The following is a 15000-nucleotide window of genomic DNA, read 5'->3' as shown; positions in this document are numbered from 1 at the left end:
GGTGTTCGTTGTCTGTTGAGAATTTTGTAATAAGGTTGTTTTGTGTCTTCGATCTTTGTATATTATGCATAGGCATTTATAAGTTTGTTGGGTGATGCAGTTTGTTGTCTGTTTAATCTTTTATGGTATTAACAGGTTTTTAAAAATGGCTAGTAAAAAAATCTAGAATCAGCCTGTTCCTAATTTTTTGGTATCTTTTGGTGTGAACGGATATTTATAAGTCTTAGAATTAGAGTTGTAAGGTTTTAAGTGTGAGCTAATGATTATGTGTAAAATAAAACCTTATTTTACTAGTCACTATGTTTTTATATGACCAGGTAGTTATGAATGTATAATAAGGCTGCAAGGTGTCAGTTGTAAACTAGTATTTGTAAGTTTATGAAATGAGATGGCAAGGTCTCAGTGTAAATAAGTATATGTAATTTTGTAAAATGAGGATATCTGTTTCAAGATGTTTTCATTTTGGGATGCTTAGGTATTGCATGTAGAGTATGCTCTCCCCACCACAGGACGATGTTATCTTCCTGAACAGCGTTATATAACAAATTACAGAAGCGATGCGTGCATGCAGGATACCAGCGTTGTGGAGCCCCTGAGAGAGATTTTGAGAGAGGCGTAGTAGCACCGCTGCGGTGGTAGGACACACTCACCCCGACCCATTGGCCCTGGAGGGTCGGGAAGACATCACAAAAGGGGGGCGTCAGTGGGCTTAATCTGTTAGTCTCCTCCTCAACTCCTGCCGCTGCACTGCTGTTTTTTTCTGATTTTTTTTTATTAATTTTGTGTATCTGTCACACTTCATATTTATATAAAATCCAGCAAACGAATATAATATTTTTTTTTCTGATTTTATTTATCTACATATACGACTATTATTATGCAAATACTATTTTTACAACAACCAGCGTACATTACTGTTTTTCAGTACATTATTTTTTTTCTATTGTTACATGTCTCCTAAAACATCGTATTATACAAACCATTATACTGGAACCACTGAAATCTCCATTGTATTCGAATCGGTAATTATTCTTATATTAATCTTAAAATATTTGAGACCAATTTATAAAATTAAATAATTAAAGGACAATTAATTAGAAAAAATAGTGCTTAGTCTTGATATTCTTTTAGAAAATTACTACATATGAAGATAACAAAACTAAAACTACTATTTGTAATGATTAAAATCTCGTTATTCGAAAAGTTTATACATGCTCAATTTTCCTTTAGGACTGAATAAAAATTTTCATTCGTATATGAAGGTTTTATGTTTATTGTTCTTGTATATTGTCAACAATATCTTGGAGGATTTTAAGAACTACATTGAATGACTTATCTTCGGTGAATTGAATTTTTTTCTGTCTATAAAATCATTTGAAATAAATACAATAGGTGTTGTTTGATGCAGTTTCTTTAAGTTATATTATTATAAAATCTTTGCTGCATATTAAAAATATAATCCTCTATAGGCACAATAATTTGGAACTGTATTCATTGATAGAATAATTTTCTTCTTTAGTGTTTGGAATTTGCTGCAGTATACAGTAAGTGTACAATACAATTAAAGAACGGCAGTTGAGATGAATGTAATTATGTGAACCTTTCTTTTATTTTTTATTTTAGACGAGTTCCAAACAGTTTATATTAAAATATTAACGCGAAGCGATGACGTCAAAAATATTGTGTATTATATTATAATTACGTTCTCTCTTACTGTATCTTGGAATAAAGTGATACAATGGCTGAAGTATTTTGAGCTACAAAGCAAATACAATTGGGATATTACATTTTGTTGTTAATTTTCAAAATAAATTGAATTATAAAGACATTATGATATCTAATTTACATTTTTTGTAGTTTATTTTCGAAAAATATTAATTTCTAAAGACAGGGTGACGTATATTTTAATTCATTGGATATACTGTAGGCGTTGCAGCTAATATTCCTAAACGGTCGTAATTGTGACGTTCTATATATATTTCAACTGATGAAGTAATTATTTACATAAACATCATGGTATCCTAATACTCGAGCTTATCATTTATTTTACGTGATTTGGGAATAGAATTGAATATGATTTATATAATTGGCAAAAATCCCGTAACTTTTTTCGGACCGATAATTAAAATTAAAATTAATGTTAAAGCGAAAAGACCTCAATAAAGTCATATGAATAGGAATCTTTTGAAATTATTGATTCTCAAGGTTTTTCCACGAAGGTGGTGTTCTCCAAACAGTAGCAAATTATTAGAAAAAAATATGTATTGATTAGATCCTGAAAGTAAGAATAGAATTAAAAGAATGATTATATACTCACATTCCTGAAATGAAATAGAATTTATACATACGAACAGAGACTATTTTATCATAAATTAAAATTCCTGTTAAAACTGTTGAAAAAATTCCACCATGGTATCCTACCTAGGCTAATAAGTGTGGCTTACCCCAGATGCTTATTGTATTGTTGCGGATAAATTTATATGTAAAATTAATAGGTGTAAAGCATAAAATGTACCTTGAAATTTATTGATGCAAACTAACAAGCACAATGCATAAGAATACTCGAGAGTTAATAAAATGAATGAATGGTAAAATAAGAAAGTGATAAACTGCTGAGATAAGGGATTCACAAGCACTTATTGGACTTTATAATTACTTAACTTACAGGATAACGGTAGTTTTTTAGACTAATGATTTGTGATTTCATATAAAAAGAGGAGATCTGAAGCGATATGTGATTTGATACGTCATTAAATGAAAAGGAATTTATATCAAAAGTCGTAATAGGATGAACTTTTGTACGAATTAAAAAGGATTACAGAGGAAACTAATTTTAGATGAGAGAAATCAGGAGAGTTTGAAGACACATGGAAGACTGTTTTTGTCAACAAGGAATGCAAAGATCAGGCAAAGTTTGATTTTGTTCACCAATTGGAGTGGTTAGCTTGAGAGAGATGTTGTGTACCTGAGAAGATTCAAATATCATTTGATAGTCTTTGGAAGATTATATGTTTAAAAATCATGTATCATAATTGAGAAGAAAATAATTGAAAAATAAATTTTTGACCAAATTTAACCACATCCAAGGTTGATATAGTATGGGCGTTTATTTTTGCTAGTTTTGTATTGATAGAACAACTTTTTGTTGGGGGTAGTAGAGTTCAACTGTTTGTTGTGTAGGAATGAATGGTTGAATGTTTGTTCATAGATGGGTCATGCGTTATTGGAGTTTATTCAAGGAAACTTGTTTCGAAATAATAGGGAACAAAGCTCGATCTGAAAGTTTTTAAGGTCCGTTCACATAGTATGAATGAGGTTACCTGCGTCTTGAAATGTTAGTGTTGCCGAAAGAGGCGAGAGAGATTCAGATGACCCTCAAACTTGAAAGGAACAGCCAAAACAGCCACCAAAAATGAATGGAACAAATTGAGAAAGTGAGATATTAAATATTTCATGAAAAGTGTCTATTTACGAAATGTTTTCTCAGCAAAAGAAAGCCTGAAGGTATAGATAAGTATAAATAAGGCGAATGAAAGAAACGAGATGTAAAATATTTTTGTTGAAAGTAAAGGAAAAACCTCGCGAGGCGAAAGGATTGAAGAGTAAAATTGAGGATCTGACACCTACCCGATAACCTCCAAGGTGATCGACCACGCAGGTGAAGGTGGCTTCTCTCCCCTCTGTCACTGTCACGTTCTTTAGTGGCTCCAAGAACTCTGGTTCATAGCTCGCAACTGCAGGGAAAAAAAGAAAAATTATTCGTGGCTATTATCCATATGGATTTTATTAATTAGTTGTGTACGCGACCCGTCAACAATGATGGATAAATATTTACATAGATATGTACGTACTCCAAAACTAGTTCATAGTTTGCAACTGTAGGGAAAAAAGAAAAATAAACCACGGCTATTATTCATATGGTCTGTATTAATTAGTAGTGTACGCAACCTGTCAAAAAGGACTGAAAAATATTTATGTAGATAAGAAATGGGGACGTTTCTAGGAAATCTTATTTTCAGGAGAAACAGAAACACTAATGTCGCTAAATACATATTTATTGCAAACGTTTCGACATTTCAAGTGTTATCATCAGTGCTACCTAAAGTAAAGATAAAAGAAACAATACGCATTACACGGTATTGCGAAAACGAAAATCGTTGAAGTGTTTTCTTTTTCCCAAGCTTATCCCTATTCCAGGTCGCCAATTTTAATGAGTCGTTCCATCTGCCTTTATTCTGTGTCATTTCCTCTTGTACTCCTTTTTGCCTCATATCATATGCAATTTTTCCACTTGGTCTTAGTTTTTACTTTTTCCTCTCCTTGGTGTTCCATCCCCCTCCATGTCCATCACTTCCCTTGCCACGTGTTTCTCTTTTTCTCAAAGGTCGCCATACCATTCAACCTCATGGACTTTTTTTCTGCTTCAGTGACCTTTTCTGTACCCCTAATATGTTTATTTCTAACCCTGTCCATTGTGGCTACTCCACTCATCCACCTCATCATCCTCATGTCAGTTGCATCCAATTTTCTTCTCTCATTTCCTTTAGTGGCGGTGGTTCAACTCCATGTATCATTGTTGGTGTGACAACTGCCTTGTGTATTCTGCCCTTTAATCTTATGGGGAGTCTCCTTTCACATATGCCACCTTCCTCCAGTTGTTTGAACTACACTGAATCAAGTTGTTAATTTCCTTTGCCATGTCTCCCTCACGGTCCATCACTGAGCCATGGTACTTGAATGTATGGGCCCGTTTAAGGTTTCCTCCGCTTAATTTAATTGTGGTGTGGTGGTCGCCATTCACTTCTGTCTTTTTCCTGCTTATCCTTAACCCTCTACTCTCCAAGGAATATCTCCATATCTCAAGCCTCCTTTCCAGCTCTTCCCTCTTCCTGACTTACAAGACTATACAAGACTATGTCATCTACATAGAACAAACACCATGGTGACTCCTTCCTAACATCCTACTTCAACACATCTAAGACAAGATTCTACAGGTATGCCATCCGGCCCCTCTTCTTTACTATTTTCTATCTTTCCCAGTGCCACTTTAATCTCAGCCTTTGTTATTTCTGTGACTGGTTAATAATTTGTGTATCCATCTCCTCTTAGAAAACCATTGCCTCACTTCATTCAAAAAGGCCTCAATATATTCTTTCCATCTCCTTGATATGTCTCATTTCTGAATACGTTTCAAGCCTTTTTCCTAATCTATGTTATGTGGGTTATATCCTTGGTCGTCTTATTTTTAATTTGTTCTAGTTTAAATGTATTTCCATGCCCTTCCTTGGTAACTAGCAGTTGGCAAAGCTGGTCATATGCTCTATCCTTAGCAATTGCTATAATTTTTTGATCAATTTATTTGCTTTCTTAAGAGTTATGTGGTCCTCTTCCATTTGCGTTTCTTCCCACATTTTCTTTGCTTCTCTCATCGCTCTGTTGCATCCCTTACTTCTTTGTTTATTCACCACGTTTTCTTCTTTTTTAATATCTTGCCACTACTCTCACCCAATATTTTTCAAGGAACCCTCAGTATTATATCGACTGTCTTGTTTCACTATCAATCAACATATTCAATTTCCCCTGGTATTTCTGTTAAAATTTGCATTAAACTACCCACTTCGTTCTATTTCTTACAGCTTGAACTATTTAATCCTTTTTTTGGCCTTCGTTTTTTCTCCTCCTCGTTCAATTTCGATAACCAAATCCATCACTACCAAACGATGTTGCACTCTCAAATAGTCTCCTGTTCTTTTACCTCTCTTAAATCTTTCTTATGCTAGAGATGCTACAGTGCAATTTTCAACCATAAATTTGAAGCAGATAATCCTATCGTTTTTCCTATTGACTTCTGTGGATTTTTTTTATTTCACTTGACAAAACTATTCCAACACCATTTCTGCCTTTCTGTGTTAGCTCTGCTGTAGATTAGTTTGTACCCTTTTACTTCATTTGGTCGAATTAAACACCATTTCTGCCAACTTCATTAGATCCACTATAAATTGGCTTGTGCTTAGCCCCCAGTTCACTTGCTTTGGTCACTTTTCCATCTTATCTCCCGACCACAGAGAATATTTACTTCAATTGTTTTCTTAAGATCAGGTATTGTCCTATCTCTTCTAGTCATTGTATCAGCATTTGATGTTCCTATATTGAATTCTAGAGCTCTCCTCTTCAACTGCTCATGATGCAGTAGTCCTTGCATGTACACACATTTAGCGCAATGTATCTGCAAGTAACTTACAGGTAACAACCTTACCATATTCTCATTCCTTGTAAGATTCATTTCATAAATATTTGTTAGGAGATTTTACAAATGGATACCAGTAGCTACAACTCGGGACGGATATTATTTATGAGATCGTTGATGTCGATCACTATCAGGCAGTTTGTTGTAATGTTGCTACATTTAACAGCATATTTAAGAAGGATACATGATAGCAGTGTCTATTTAATTATAAATATTACCATGGAATTTGGCAAGAACATGAAAACTGTGTTTCTCAATCAATGAAATTTTCATTTGGAGATATGAATTATTCTAGGAACAATTTACTCCACCACCAAAAATAACCATTCAACCCATACCGAAATAAACGTTTTCTGTGGATTTCTAGGGCATATATCAACATGAAAATTGGTATGGACAAAGTAAATATCCATCCCAAAAATCCCTGAAAATTTCATTTAGATATGTGAAGTATTCTACGAGTAATTTACGGCGCTGGCGAAAATCGGCCTTTCGCGGATAACGAAAATGGCTACTGTGACCTTTCTGTGGCAAGTAGCAATACGAAAATTGGTATGAATGTAGCTCGCCTAACAAACATCAAACTCTGTGAAAATCATTTGGATATCTGTAAAACTCTAGGAGCAGTTTGCTACTGCTAACTGATTTATTAGCTAAAAATCGTCACTTAAGAATAAAAGTGACAGCCAGGGCATGCCTTTAGCAGGTATGAACATGAAAATTGGCAGAAACAAAGCTTATATATACCTAAACAATCCCTTAAAATTTCAGTTGAATATATTTATTGGTGTAGGAGTTATTGACCCCGCTGCCGAAAATATCAGCTGCTCCCCCCACCCAGCGATAATAATAAAATTGAATGACTGGGCTATGGGTTGAGTGAGAATCGTTCGCGAAAATATTGGCATTTCATATAAGCTCGCTCACTTCGTTCGGGACAGTTACTGATTTTAACCTTCTCTATTTATCCGTGCTTGGGACCAGCACTGAGTTGGGCTGGCATGCATCTCCAAGTGGTAAGGTTGAAAATACTGCAAGTGTCAGGTTGACTTATCACTTGCATGTTCCCTGGCACTCACTTCTGATGTCAGTGATTAAAGTGTATGGGAACGAAGGTGAGGAGTATGTAAATGGAGGAGGGGTGCGTGATATGTATAGAAAATTTGAAAATGTTTAAAAATTTGGCACGCATAAATGTTTGGGTTATGCGCAAATACTGGCAACGGTTCGTGCCAATGCTTGACCTATGGGTAAACAAGTAGTGCCATTACGTGTTGATACAAAACAATGCGGGCCATTTGTGTCCACACATTGCGTAGACAATGCTGAACTTAGGCATATTCAGTGCCCGAACAGTGCGCAAACAATGTTTTTATGCGGCATACCACCTCGATGGCAAATTTGCCCCAACCCATTGGATGACATTGCCATCATCATCATGATCATCATGTCCTCCTACACTATTGACGCAAAGGGCCTAAGTTAGATTTCGCCAGTCGTCTCTAGGTTAAGCATTTAATTCAATACTTCTCCATTCATCATCTCTTACTTCACGCTTCATAGTCCTTAGCCAGATAGGCCTGAGTCTTCCAATTCTTCTAGTGCCCTGTAGAATCATTTAAGTATTTAGGAACTATGATCTCCAATACAGGGTCTTTAGAATTAGAGTTTAGTGGAAAATTGAAAAAAGCAAATAAGACAATGGCTAGGTTAAGTAAAATGTGATATCAAATCGCCGGAAATTACATATAAAAATCAGACAAAATATCAGGTTAGTGAGATCGGTGTTACTGTATGGACTTAGAGTCATTGTATGAAAATGAAACAATCTCCAACAGATTTAGTAGATTAGAGAATGAAGCCTTCAGAAGGATAGTGAGAGTTGAATGGCAGGACAGGACCAGAAATGAAACTATAAGAGTGCCATATGTGGACGAGATCATGGTGAGATGGTTTGGGCACACTTTTCGCAATCCCCAAGAGAGATTACTGTAGTTCACCAAACGTTTAACTGGGATGACATTGTTGGGAGAAAAAGTTTACAAATGTCGAGGTTTAGTAAACAGCTGTGAATTGGCCCCAGCTCTAGGTCATTTATGCAAACAGATGATTGGTGAGAGATGCTTGCTTTAGGTTGGAAGGATTTCCAGTGTATGCAACCGGCCAAAATTACGGCTAAATATTTGGATATGCACACTCACGCACCCCCCTCTCATCAAGGTATGACTACTCCTTCTCCTCCCTACCCGAGGGACTGGAGACCTGAGCCTGACCGGAAAGATATATATATATATATAGCCAGACTTTTTTCTCTTTATTACAAATAAGAGATTATTATTATAAACGTATACTCATACTCCAGGTGAAAAAAAAAAAAAAAACATATTTTGGAAAATAATTTATAAGGCTGTGTTTACACACGTGATGTTTCCACAGCCCCAGGCACGAGGCCTACTGAAGTTGACGGTGCAAGAAGCTGGTAGTGTTCACACAGACGGCGGTTGCACCATGCAGATGCAAGGTAGCCAGTGGCCTTGGACGTTTTAAGCAAAATAATATAATAAAATCTCCTGATTTGTAACTTTTGGGATAATTTCGTTCTTAATTGTTAATTATTATGCTCACCATTCCTTTTTTGTAATATTTATGATTATTTTTTACAAGTTCTTCTATATTCAGTGTCTATTAATTTGCTCAAGTTAGAAAGTTAGGCCCATTGAATGGGCATACATATGAATTAGTCTTAATCATGTATAATTTTTATGATGGGTATTGTAGGGTTTTAGGTATGGTATGGCTATATATATAATATATATATATATATATATATATATATATATATATGTATATATATAAGTATATATATATATATATATATAAGTATATATATAAGTATATATATATATATATATATATATAAGTATATATATATATATATATATATATATATATATATATATATATATATATATATTTTACTAACTACAGTATTTAAAAATATCATGATTTTTATAAAATGGGGAAAAATGAATTCTTAATTATATGCGATTAACCTTTCAATAATTTGTTTCTCATACACGTTGTTTATCCTAAACTTATTGCACGTTATCATGCAAACGTATAAAAAAGCAATCATCCAACGAACTCATTAAATGCAATATCTGCTATTCCTTTTTATCCTACATGTGCTCATTAATTGGAATTTCTTTCTCATGAAAATTACTCGAAATATCAATACTGCCACTGATTACTGCCCACTGATAAGCAAAATGTGCTCTATACGAGTTTGTTTGTGAAGGTGCATTCCAGATAGGATACTCTTAAATCTGCGACGGTTAAAGTTTCTAGCATCCTTTATTTCATATGTTCAGGCACCTACTGTACTGATAAAGGCCATTAAGCAAGTCTATAGCGTATAGCATCAAGTCATCCACTCGTACAGAGATTATATGCGTTGATCTTTCTCTTCACCGATGCACGAGTTTTATATTAAGTGGCTTTGTTACTTAAATTTCTTTTGGCTTTTCTTATTGGGAGGATTAGGTAGGTGCAGCTGTTTTTAACTGGGTGAAAGGGTTACTGAGAGCGATAAGACGAAAATCTCCCACCATCACCAATCTGCACTTGCCAGGGTGGTAATGAAAACTGGCCGAACTCCATACATGAATTGACATGACTGAGACCTTTGTCCTGTAGTGGACTAGAAACGACTGCATTCGTTGTTGTATATATACTGTATATAGTGTGTATACAATAATATACAGATATGGGTAGCTAATACCTGTGTATATAGCAAGCTTATGGTACACAATCCAAGTAATATGCTAAACTTTGTGAGCTAAATTTTTGCATAATTTTTTTATATTATTCTTGGATATTCATGATTTATGTTTGTCATTTCACTGAGTAAAATCCTACTGATGACATAGGCCTTCCTCAAATTTCCAAAGGTCTGACTGGCTTCAACTAGTATAATATGATTGTTTCTTATGTCGAAGATAGCGTTGGGTTAACGAAAAGAGAAATATCATAGGTTAGTATTGATGAAAAAGATGTATACAAAGACAGATTGAGAATTCTTCATGTCCTTCAGAATGTCTCGTGGATTATAAGACCAAATGATATAATACTGTACAGTATATGTTATTTGTACTTCTGTCCCGCTGTTTGTTTATGTGAATGAGATGGGTTGGTTAGCATAAAATTATAGTAAATGGTGTATATTATTTGAAAGTTTAAGTTGAAGACAGTCTTTTAAACAATTCTGGTTTGAACTTGAAAAGTTGTTCTATATTTTTTTTTTAATTAAGTCAAAGAAAAGATATTCACCGTTTTCATATTTCTTGTTATTATTTGATAGGTCGATTTTGTAACGTATTTTCGACGTATTAATTATTTAAAAAATCGTGTGTACACAGAAAGATCTTTCTTTTAAGAAGAGGATAGGTGAGAGAAATTTAAGGTTGTAAAACTGTATCCCGAATTTGGGTTCTTTTACCTAAGCATTAAGTCCCTTCAGCAGTACCTATTGCGTTGTATTCGCTTTTCGTCTCGTAATGTTTTAATGAAGATTTAGCAGGTTTTCATGACCATTTTTCCATTTATACTCGGTTTCTTGTTGTTCCTTTAATACGTATTTATCTATTCGTTATGCACTCCTTTCCCCTTTGCTTTTGTTTTTTTTTCTTCTCTTCTTCGAGTATAATTTGTATTAATTTTTATGCGACGTTTCTCGCGTTTTCTTTATTCTATTTTACATCCACTTTCGTATGTATTTCAATTCTTCTTGCCTTATTCTTATTCCTTATCCAGGTACAGATAATTTTTCTTCTCATTTCCATTCATTTATCTTTTCCCTGGGGTTTTGTTTTCTTATCTCTTATTCCTGTATGTATTTAATTTGTCCTCTAAGAGGTACAGTACCGTCATTGCACCTCACGCGGTATACTGTAGGCATTACTTGGGGTCTTTAAAGTGTTCCGTTAGCCTTTAGCTGTACATGTTTTATATAAATTTGCTCTGCCTCCGTTCCTGCTTCCTTTCTTCCATCTTGGTGTAGTTTTTTTTTCAACTTTTACTTCCAAGGGTAACAGCCGGAGTTTTTCTTTTTAATTTTTAGGCTTCTTTGGACATAAGTACATATTTATTATTTGATTATTCATATTGTTTTTCATATATCGGTTTCGTTTCAGTTCCTTATCTCCTTATATTAACATGCGCTTGGTTTTCCAATCCCTCATTTTTATAATTCCATTATGCCGGTTCTTCGTTTTGTATCTTTCATTTCCCTTTTCTTCCTACTCTTTTTTTTTTTTTTTTTTTTTTTTATTCCTTTGTCTCATATCGTTATTGCTGTTCTTTGCAGTGTATCATTCATTGTCTCATTTCCTTCTCCCTTTTCGAATTCCCTTCCTTTGCCCCATTTCGTTATATCTGTTCTTCGTCATGCACATTTCATTGCCCCCATTTCCTCCTACTCCCTTTTCTGGTTCTTCCTTTGTCTTATTTCCTTTCTCCTGTTCATTTTCGTATATTTCGTTTCCCCCTATCATCCATTTTCCTTCTTTTTCTGATTTTGTTTTTTGTTCTTTGTTATGCATATCCTCTTGCCCCGTTACCTTAATGCCTCCCCTTTTTATTCTTTCGTTTGCCCAGGTTCTTCAATATTGTGCTAGTTTATGCAATTTTCTTGCCCCATTTTGTGAATGTCCTTTTTCCCATTTATCCTTTTGACCATTTCCGTAATCATAATTTTGTCATGCTTTTCCTTGCATCATTTCCAATTCTTCTTTTCTCAAAAATCTTTAATTCTGCTCTTTGTCCAGGTACTATACTTTCTTGCCTCATTTCCGTATTCACGTCCCTTTTCCTATACTTTATTTCCCTTCCTCCTTGCCTCCGTCCCTCCCTAGGCACTCAGGCGGCCACAGGGCGTGACGAGATGGCCCGTGAGTAAAATTCTCCGCCTTCTCAGCTTACACTTCCCAGGAGGACCTGCTGCCACCCTATACCCCCAAGGGACGCCTCTCCATGACTTTACTTCCAGTTTTCTCTCTCTCTCTCTCTCTCTCTCTCTTCTCTCTCTCTCTCTCTCTCTCTCTCTCTCTCTCTCTCTCTCTCTTAGTCATGGTGCTTGGGCAACAGTGCATATTCTTTTTATATATTATTATTAGAATGGTTATTTGCATGTGAATACATTTTATTCACATCTCTTCTGTTCATTTAATTTGTTTGTTTTGATATTAAGACTTATTACCTCCTCCAAGGTGGTTATAAAATGAATTGCGTTTATTTAGTTATTTATGTGTTTGTCTGTGAGCAGTATTAGGTCAACACTTCGCCTGATTTTCACCAAATGTTAACAACTTATAGAACTTATAGACAACATGATTCGGAAGAAGCCATTAAATTTCGGTGTTCCTGATCAAGATCGCGATTATGGTTGTTATTATACAGTAAAGTCATACATTGTCAACATATGAAAAAGGGAAAGCTTAGTTCTTAGACTTGGGTAAAATGTTGGCGTTCTAAACTACCGGAGGTCTGAAATCTTTATTTGCTCTTATTCAATATATTTTCCTTGTAATTTACCCTTACTGGGAGAAGAGTCTGCTTGCCAAAGAGGTAAATATTCTTTTCATTTTTAAATCCCCTTCATATGGCGTCTTGTTTTACCGTAGCATTGCAGCAACAGCTGGTGACCTTTCGAAGACGAGGGGTGAAATATATATAATGTATTAAAGAAGGGATTGCTTAAATCTCTCCATTTATAACTGTCGCCTGATTGCTTTGACTTTTGTTATTGCCTAAGGATTCAATACTTCATAACTCCCTGTTTGTATCAATTTCCATTCAATACACTTTCTCCATCGGACCAATATGGGTTTGTTATTATTATTATTATTATTATTATTATTATTATTATTATTATTATTATTATCTATAATACAAGCTGCAGCCCTATTTGGGAAAACGAAAAGTTACAGGGCCTAGAGCACCAGTAAGGGAAGAAGCCTAATACAGATATAGAAACAGAGAATTTAAGATTAAAGTATAGAAGAGAAATAAAAAATTGTTAACAATAACAATTATTACTTCTAACTTTCATGATTGGTCGTCTAGGAGAAAATCTTCTGCCGTCGTCTGTCATAAGACTAGCCAGACTGTGTGCTTATGGTGGCTGTGTATGTGTATATCTCTATAACTCTCTCTTTGCTGTTTTTTTTTTAAGCTTTATATTTCATTGCTTTATAACTGGCTGTTGACGTCATATCATCTGCTCTTTTCCTTATCTTGATTATTGTTCTTCGTGGTTTTATTTTTTAACCAGCTCTCTTCCTTCTCTTTCCCTGTGACTTTTTCCAATTTGCCGCTTCCCTTTTTTAGGCAATGCTTCAACCCTCGATATTCTTCAGCAGTCAGTTCAGCTAAAGGCTGACGTATCTTTTCAAATTCCTTCCACTGTTATTTGCCATCTCTGTCTCTCCCAGTAAGTAACAGTGTCAATATCTTTCCGTCTTTAGAACGACGATGTGACAAGAGAAGATGTCGGTAATTAAATTAATCAAGGAAGGTCGTCAACGCCTCCCTTCTGTGAACTCACCGAGGTCCTTTTGGTAACCCAATGCCCAGGCTGAAGATTGGGAGGGGGTGGGGGTTGTTCAAAACAGAAAATAGCTGCTACGCCTTCAGTGGCTTGTAAGTCTTTGTGGCTGAGCAAAGTGGCTGTGTTTAAGGTAAGAGGTATAGAGAAAGTTAAAGAGAAAAGACCCTTGCATCTTTTGTTTCTATTAATTTCATATTACTTTTTATATTTTTTCTTCTTACTCTTCTCCTTCTCTATTGATTTAAAAAAAAAAATCACTTTGACGATGATTTTAGTTGAGGAAATGTATTTCGTTAAATTCTATTGTGGCTTTTCCCTCCTTCATTCACTTTACCGGTCTATATCTTGTTCCCAAGAAAGAATTTTCTAAGGAATATTTGAGAAAATATCACAGCCAAAGATTTTTCTCTCTCTCTCTCTCTCTCTCTCTCTCTCTCTCACACATTTGTGAGACTGCTGTTTGGTTTTTCTCCATCTTTATTTTTGTGTTAGTGTTAAACTTTATAGAATTTGTGCATTCTATGTAAAAATTATCCATACTATTCTCTCTCTCTCTCTCTCTCTCTCTCTCTCTCTCTCTCTCTCTCTCGGGAAAAGTATTCAACTTGTTTGCATACATTATTTTTTATTTTCCGTGGTTTAATAAAAGCTTATGAAGTCTGACAGTTTCTCCCTTGTCTAAAAATCTTGCATACCAAATTTGGAACTTACTTTATCATTCTTTCTTTTGTGTATCATATACTGTATGTATATATATATATATATATATATATTATATATATATATATATATATACACGCATGCTCATATTTTATATATGTATATATATATATATATATATAGTGTGTATGTATATATATATATATAATATTGTAAATAACATATAATTGGTTAAACTTTTTTTGGGGTAGATGGCACGTTATTATTAATATTATTACTAGCCGAGCTACAACCCTTGATGGAAAACCAGGGTGCTATGATCGTAAGGGCTCCCAACTGAAAAATAGCCAAGTGAGGAAGGGAAATAATGAAATGAATAAAATACAAGAAATGCACAATTGAGATAAATTATTTTAAGAACAGAGATACAATTAGAATAGGTCTTTCATATAAAAACTTTGAAGAATAGTGTACCCTCAAGCATGAG

At 34.5% G+C, this 15000-nt stretch overlaps 1 protein-coding gene across 4 annotated transcripts in view; it reads right to left on the bottom strand.

Moving 5' to 3' along the window:
- Nucleotides 1-15000, bottom strand: part of LOC137637907 (protein amalgam-like) — an 81461-nt gene that overhangs the window by 46215 nt on the left and 20246 nt on the right. For 2 of the 4 annotated variants that reach the window (XM_068370016.1, XM_068370018.1), the window contains 2 exons: nt 3628-3734; nt 651-665 (listed from right to left, as the gene is read on the bottom strand). In XM_068370016.1, coding sequence (XP_068226117.1) covers nt 651-665; nt 3628-3734 — 122 coding nt within the window. The remainder of the gene's footprint in view (nt 1-650; nt 666-3627; nt 3735-15000) is intronic. The other 2 variants (XM_068370017.1, XM_068370020.1) reach the window with 1 other exon arrangement.

Source organism: Palaemon carinicauda, chromosome 3, assembly GCF_036898095.1.
Source record: "Palaemon carinicauda isolate YSFRI2023 chromosome 3, ASM3689809v2, whole genome shotgun sequence".
In the NCBI taxonomy this organism is placed as follows: Eukaryota; Metazoa; Arthropoda; class Malacostraca; order Decapoda; family Palaemonidae; genus Palaemon; species Palaemon carinicauda.
The sequence above is the reverse complement of the archived record's forward strand: the minus strand, read 5'-3'. Positions and strand labels throughout refer to the sequence as shown.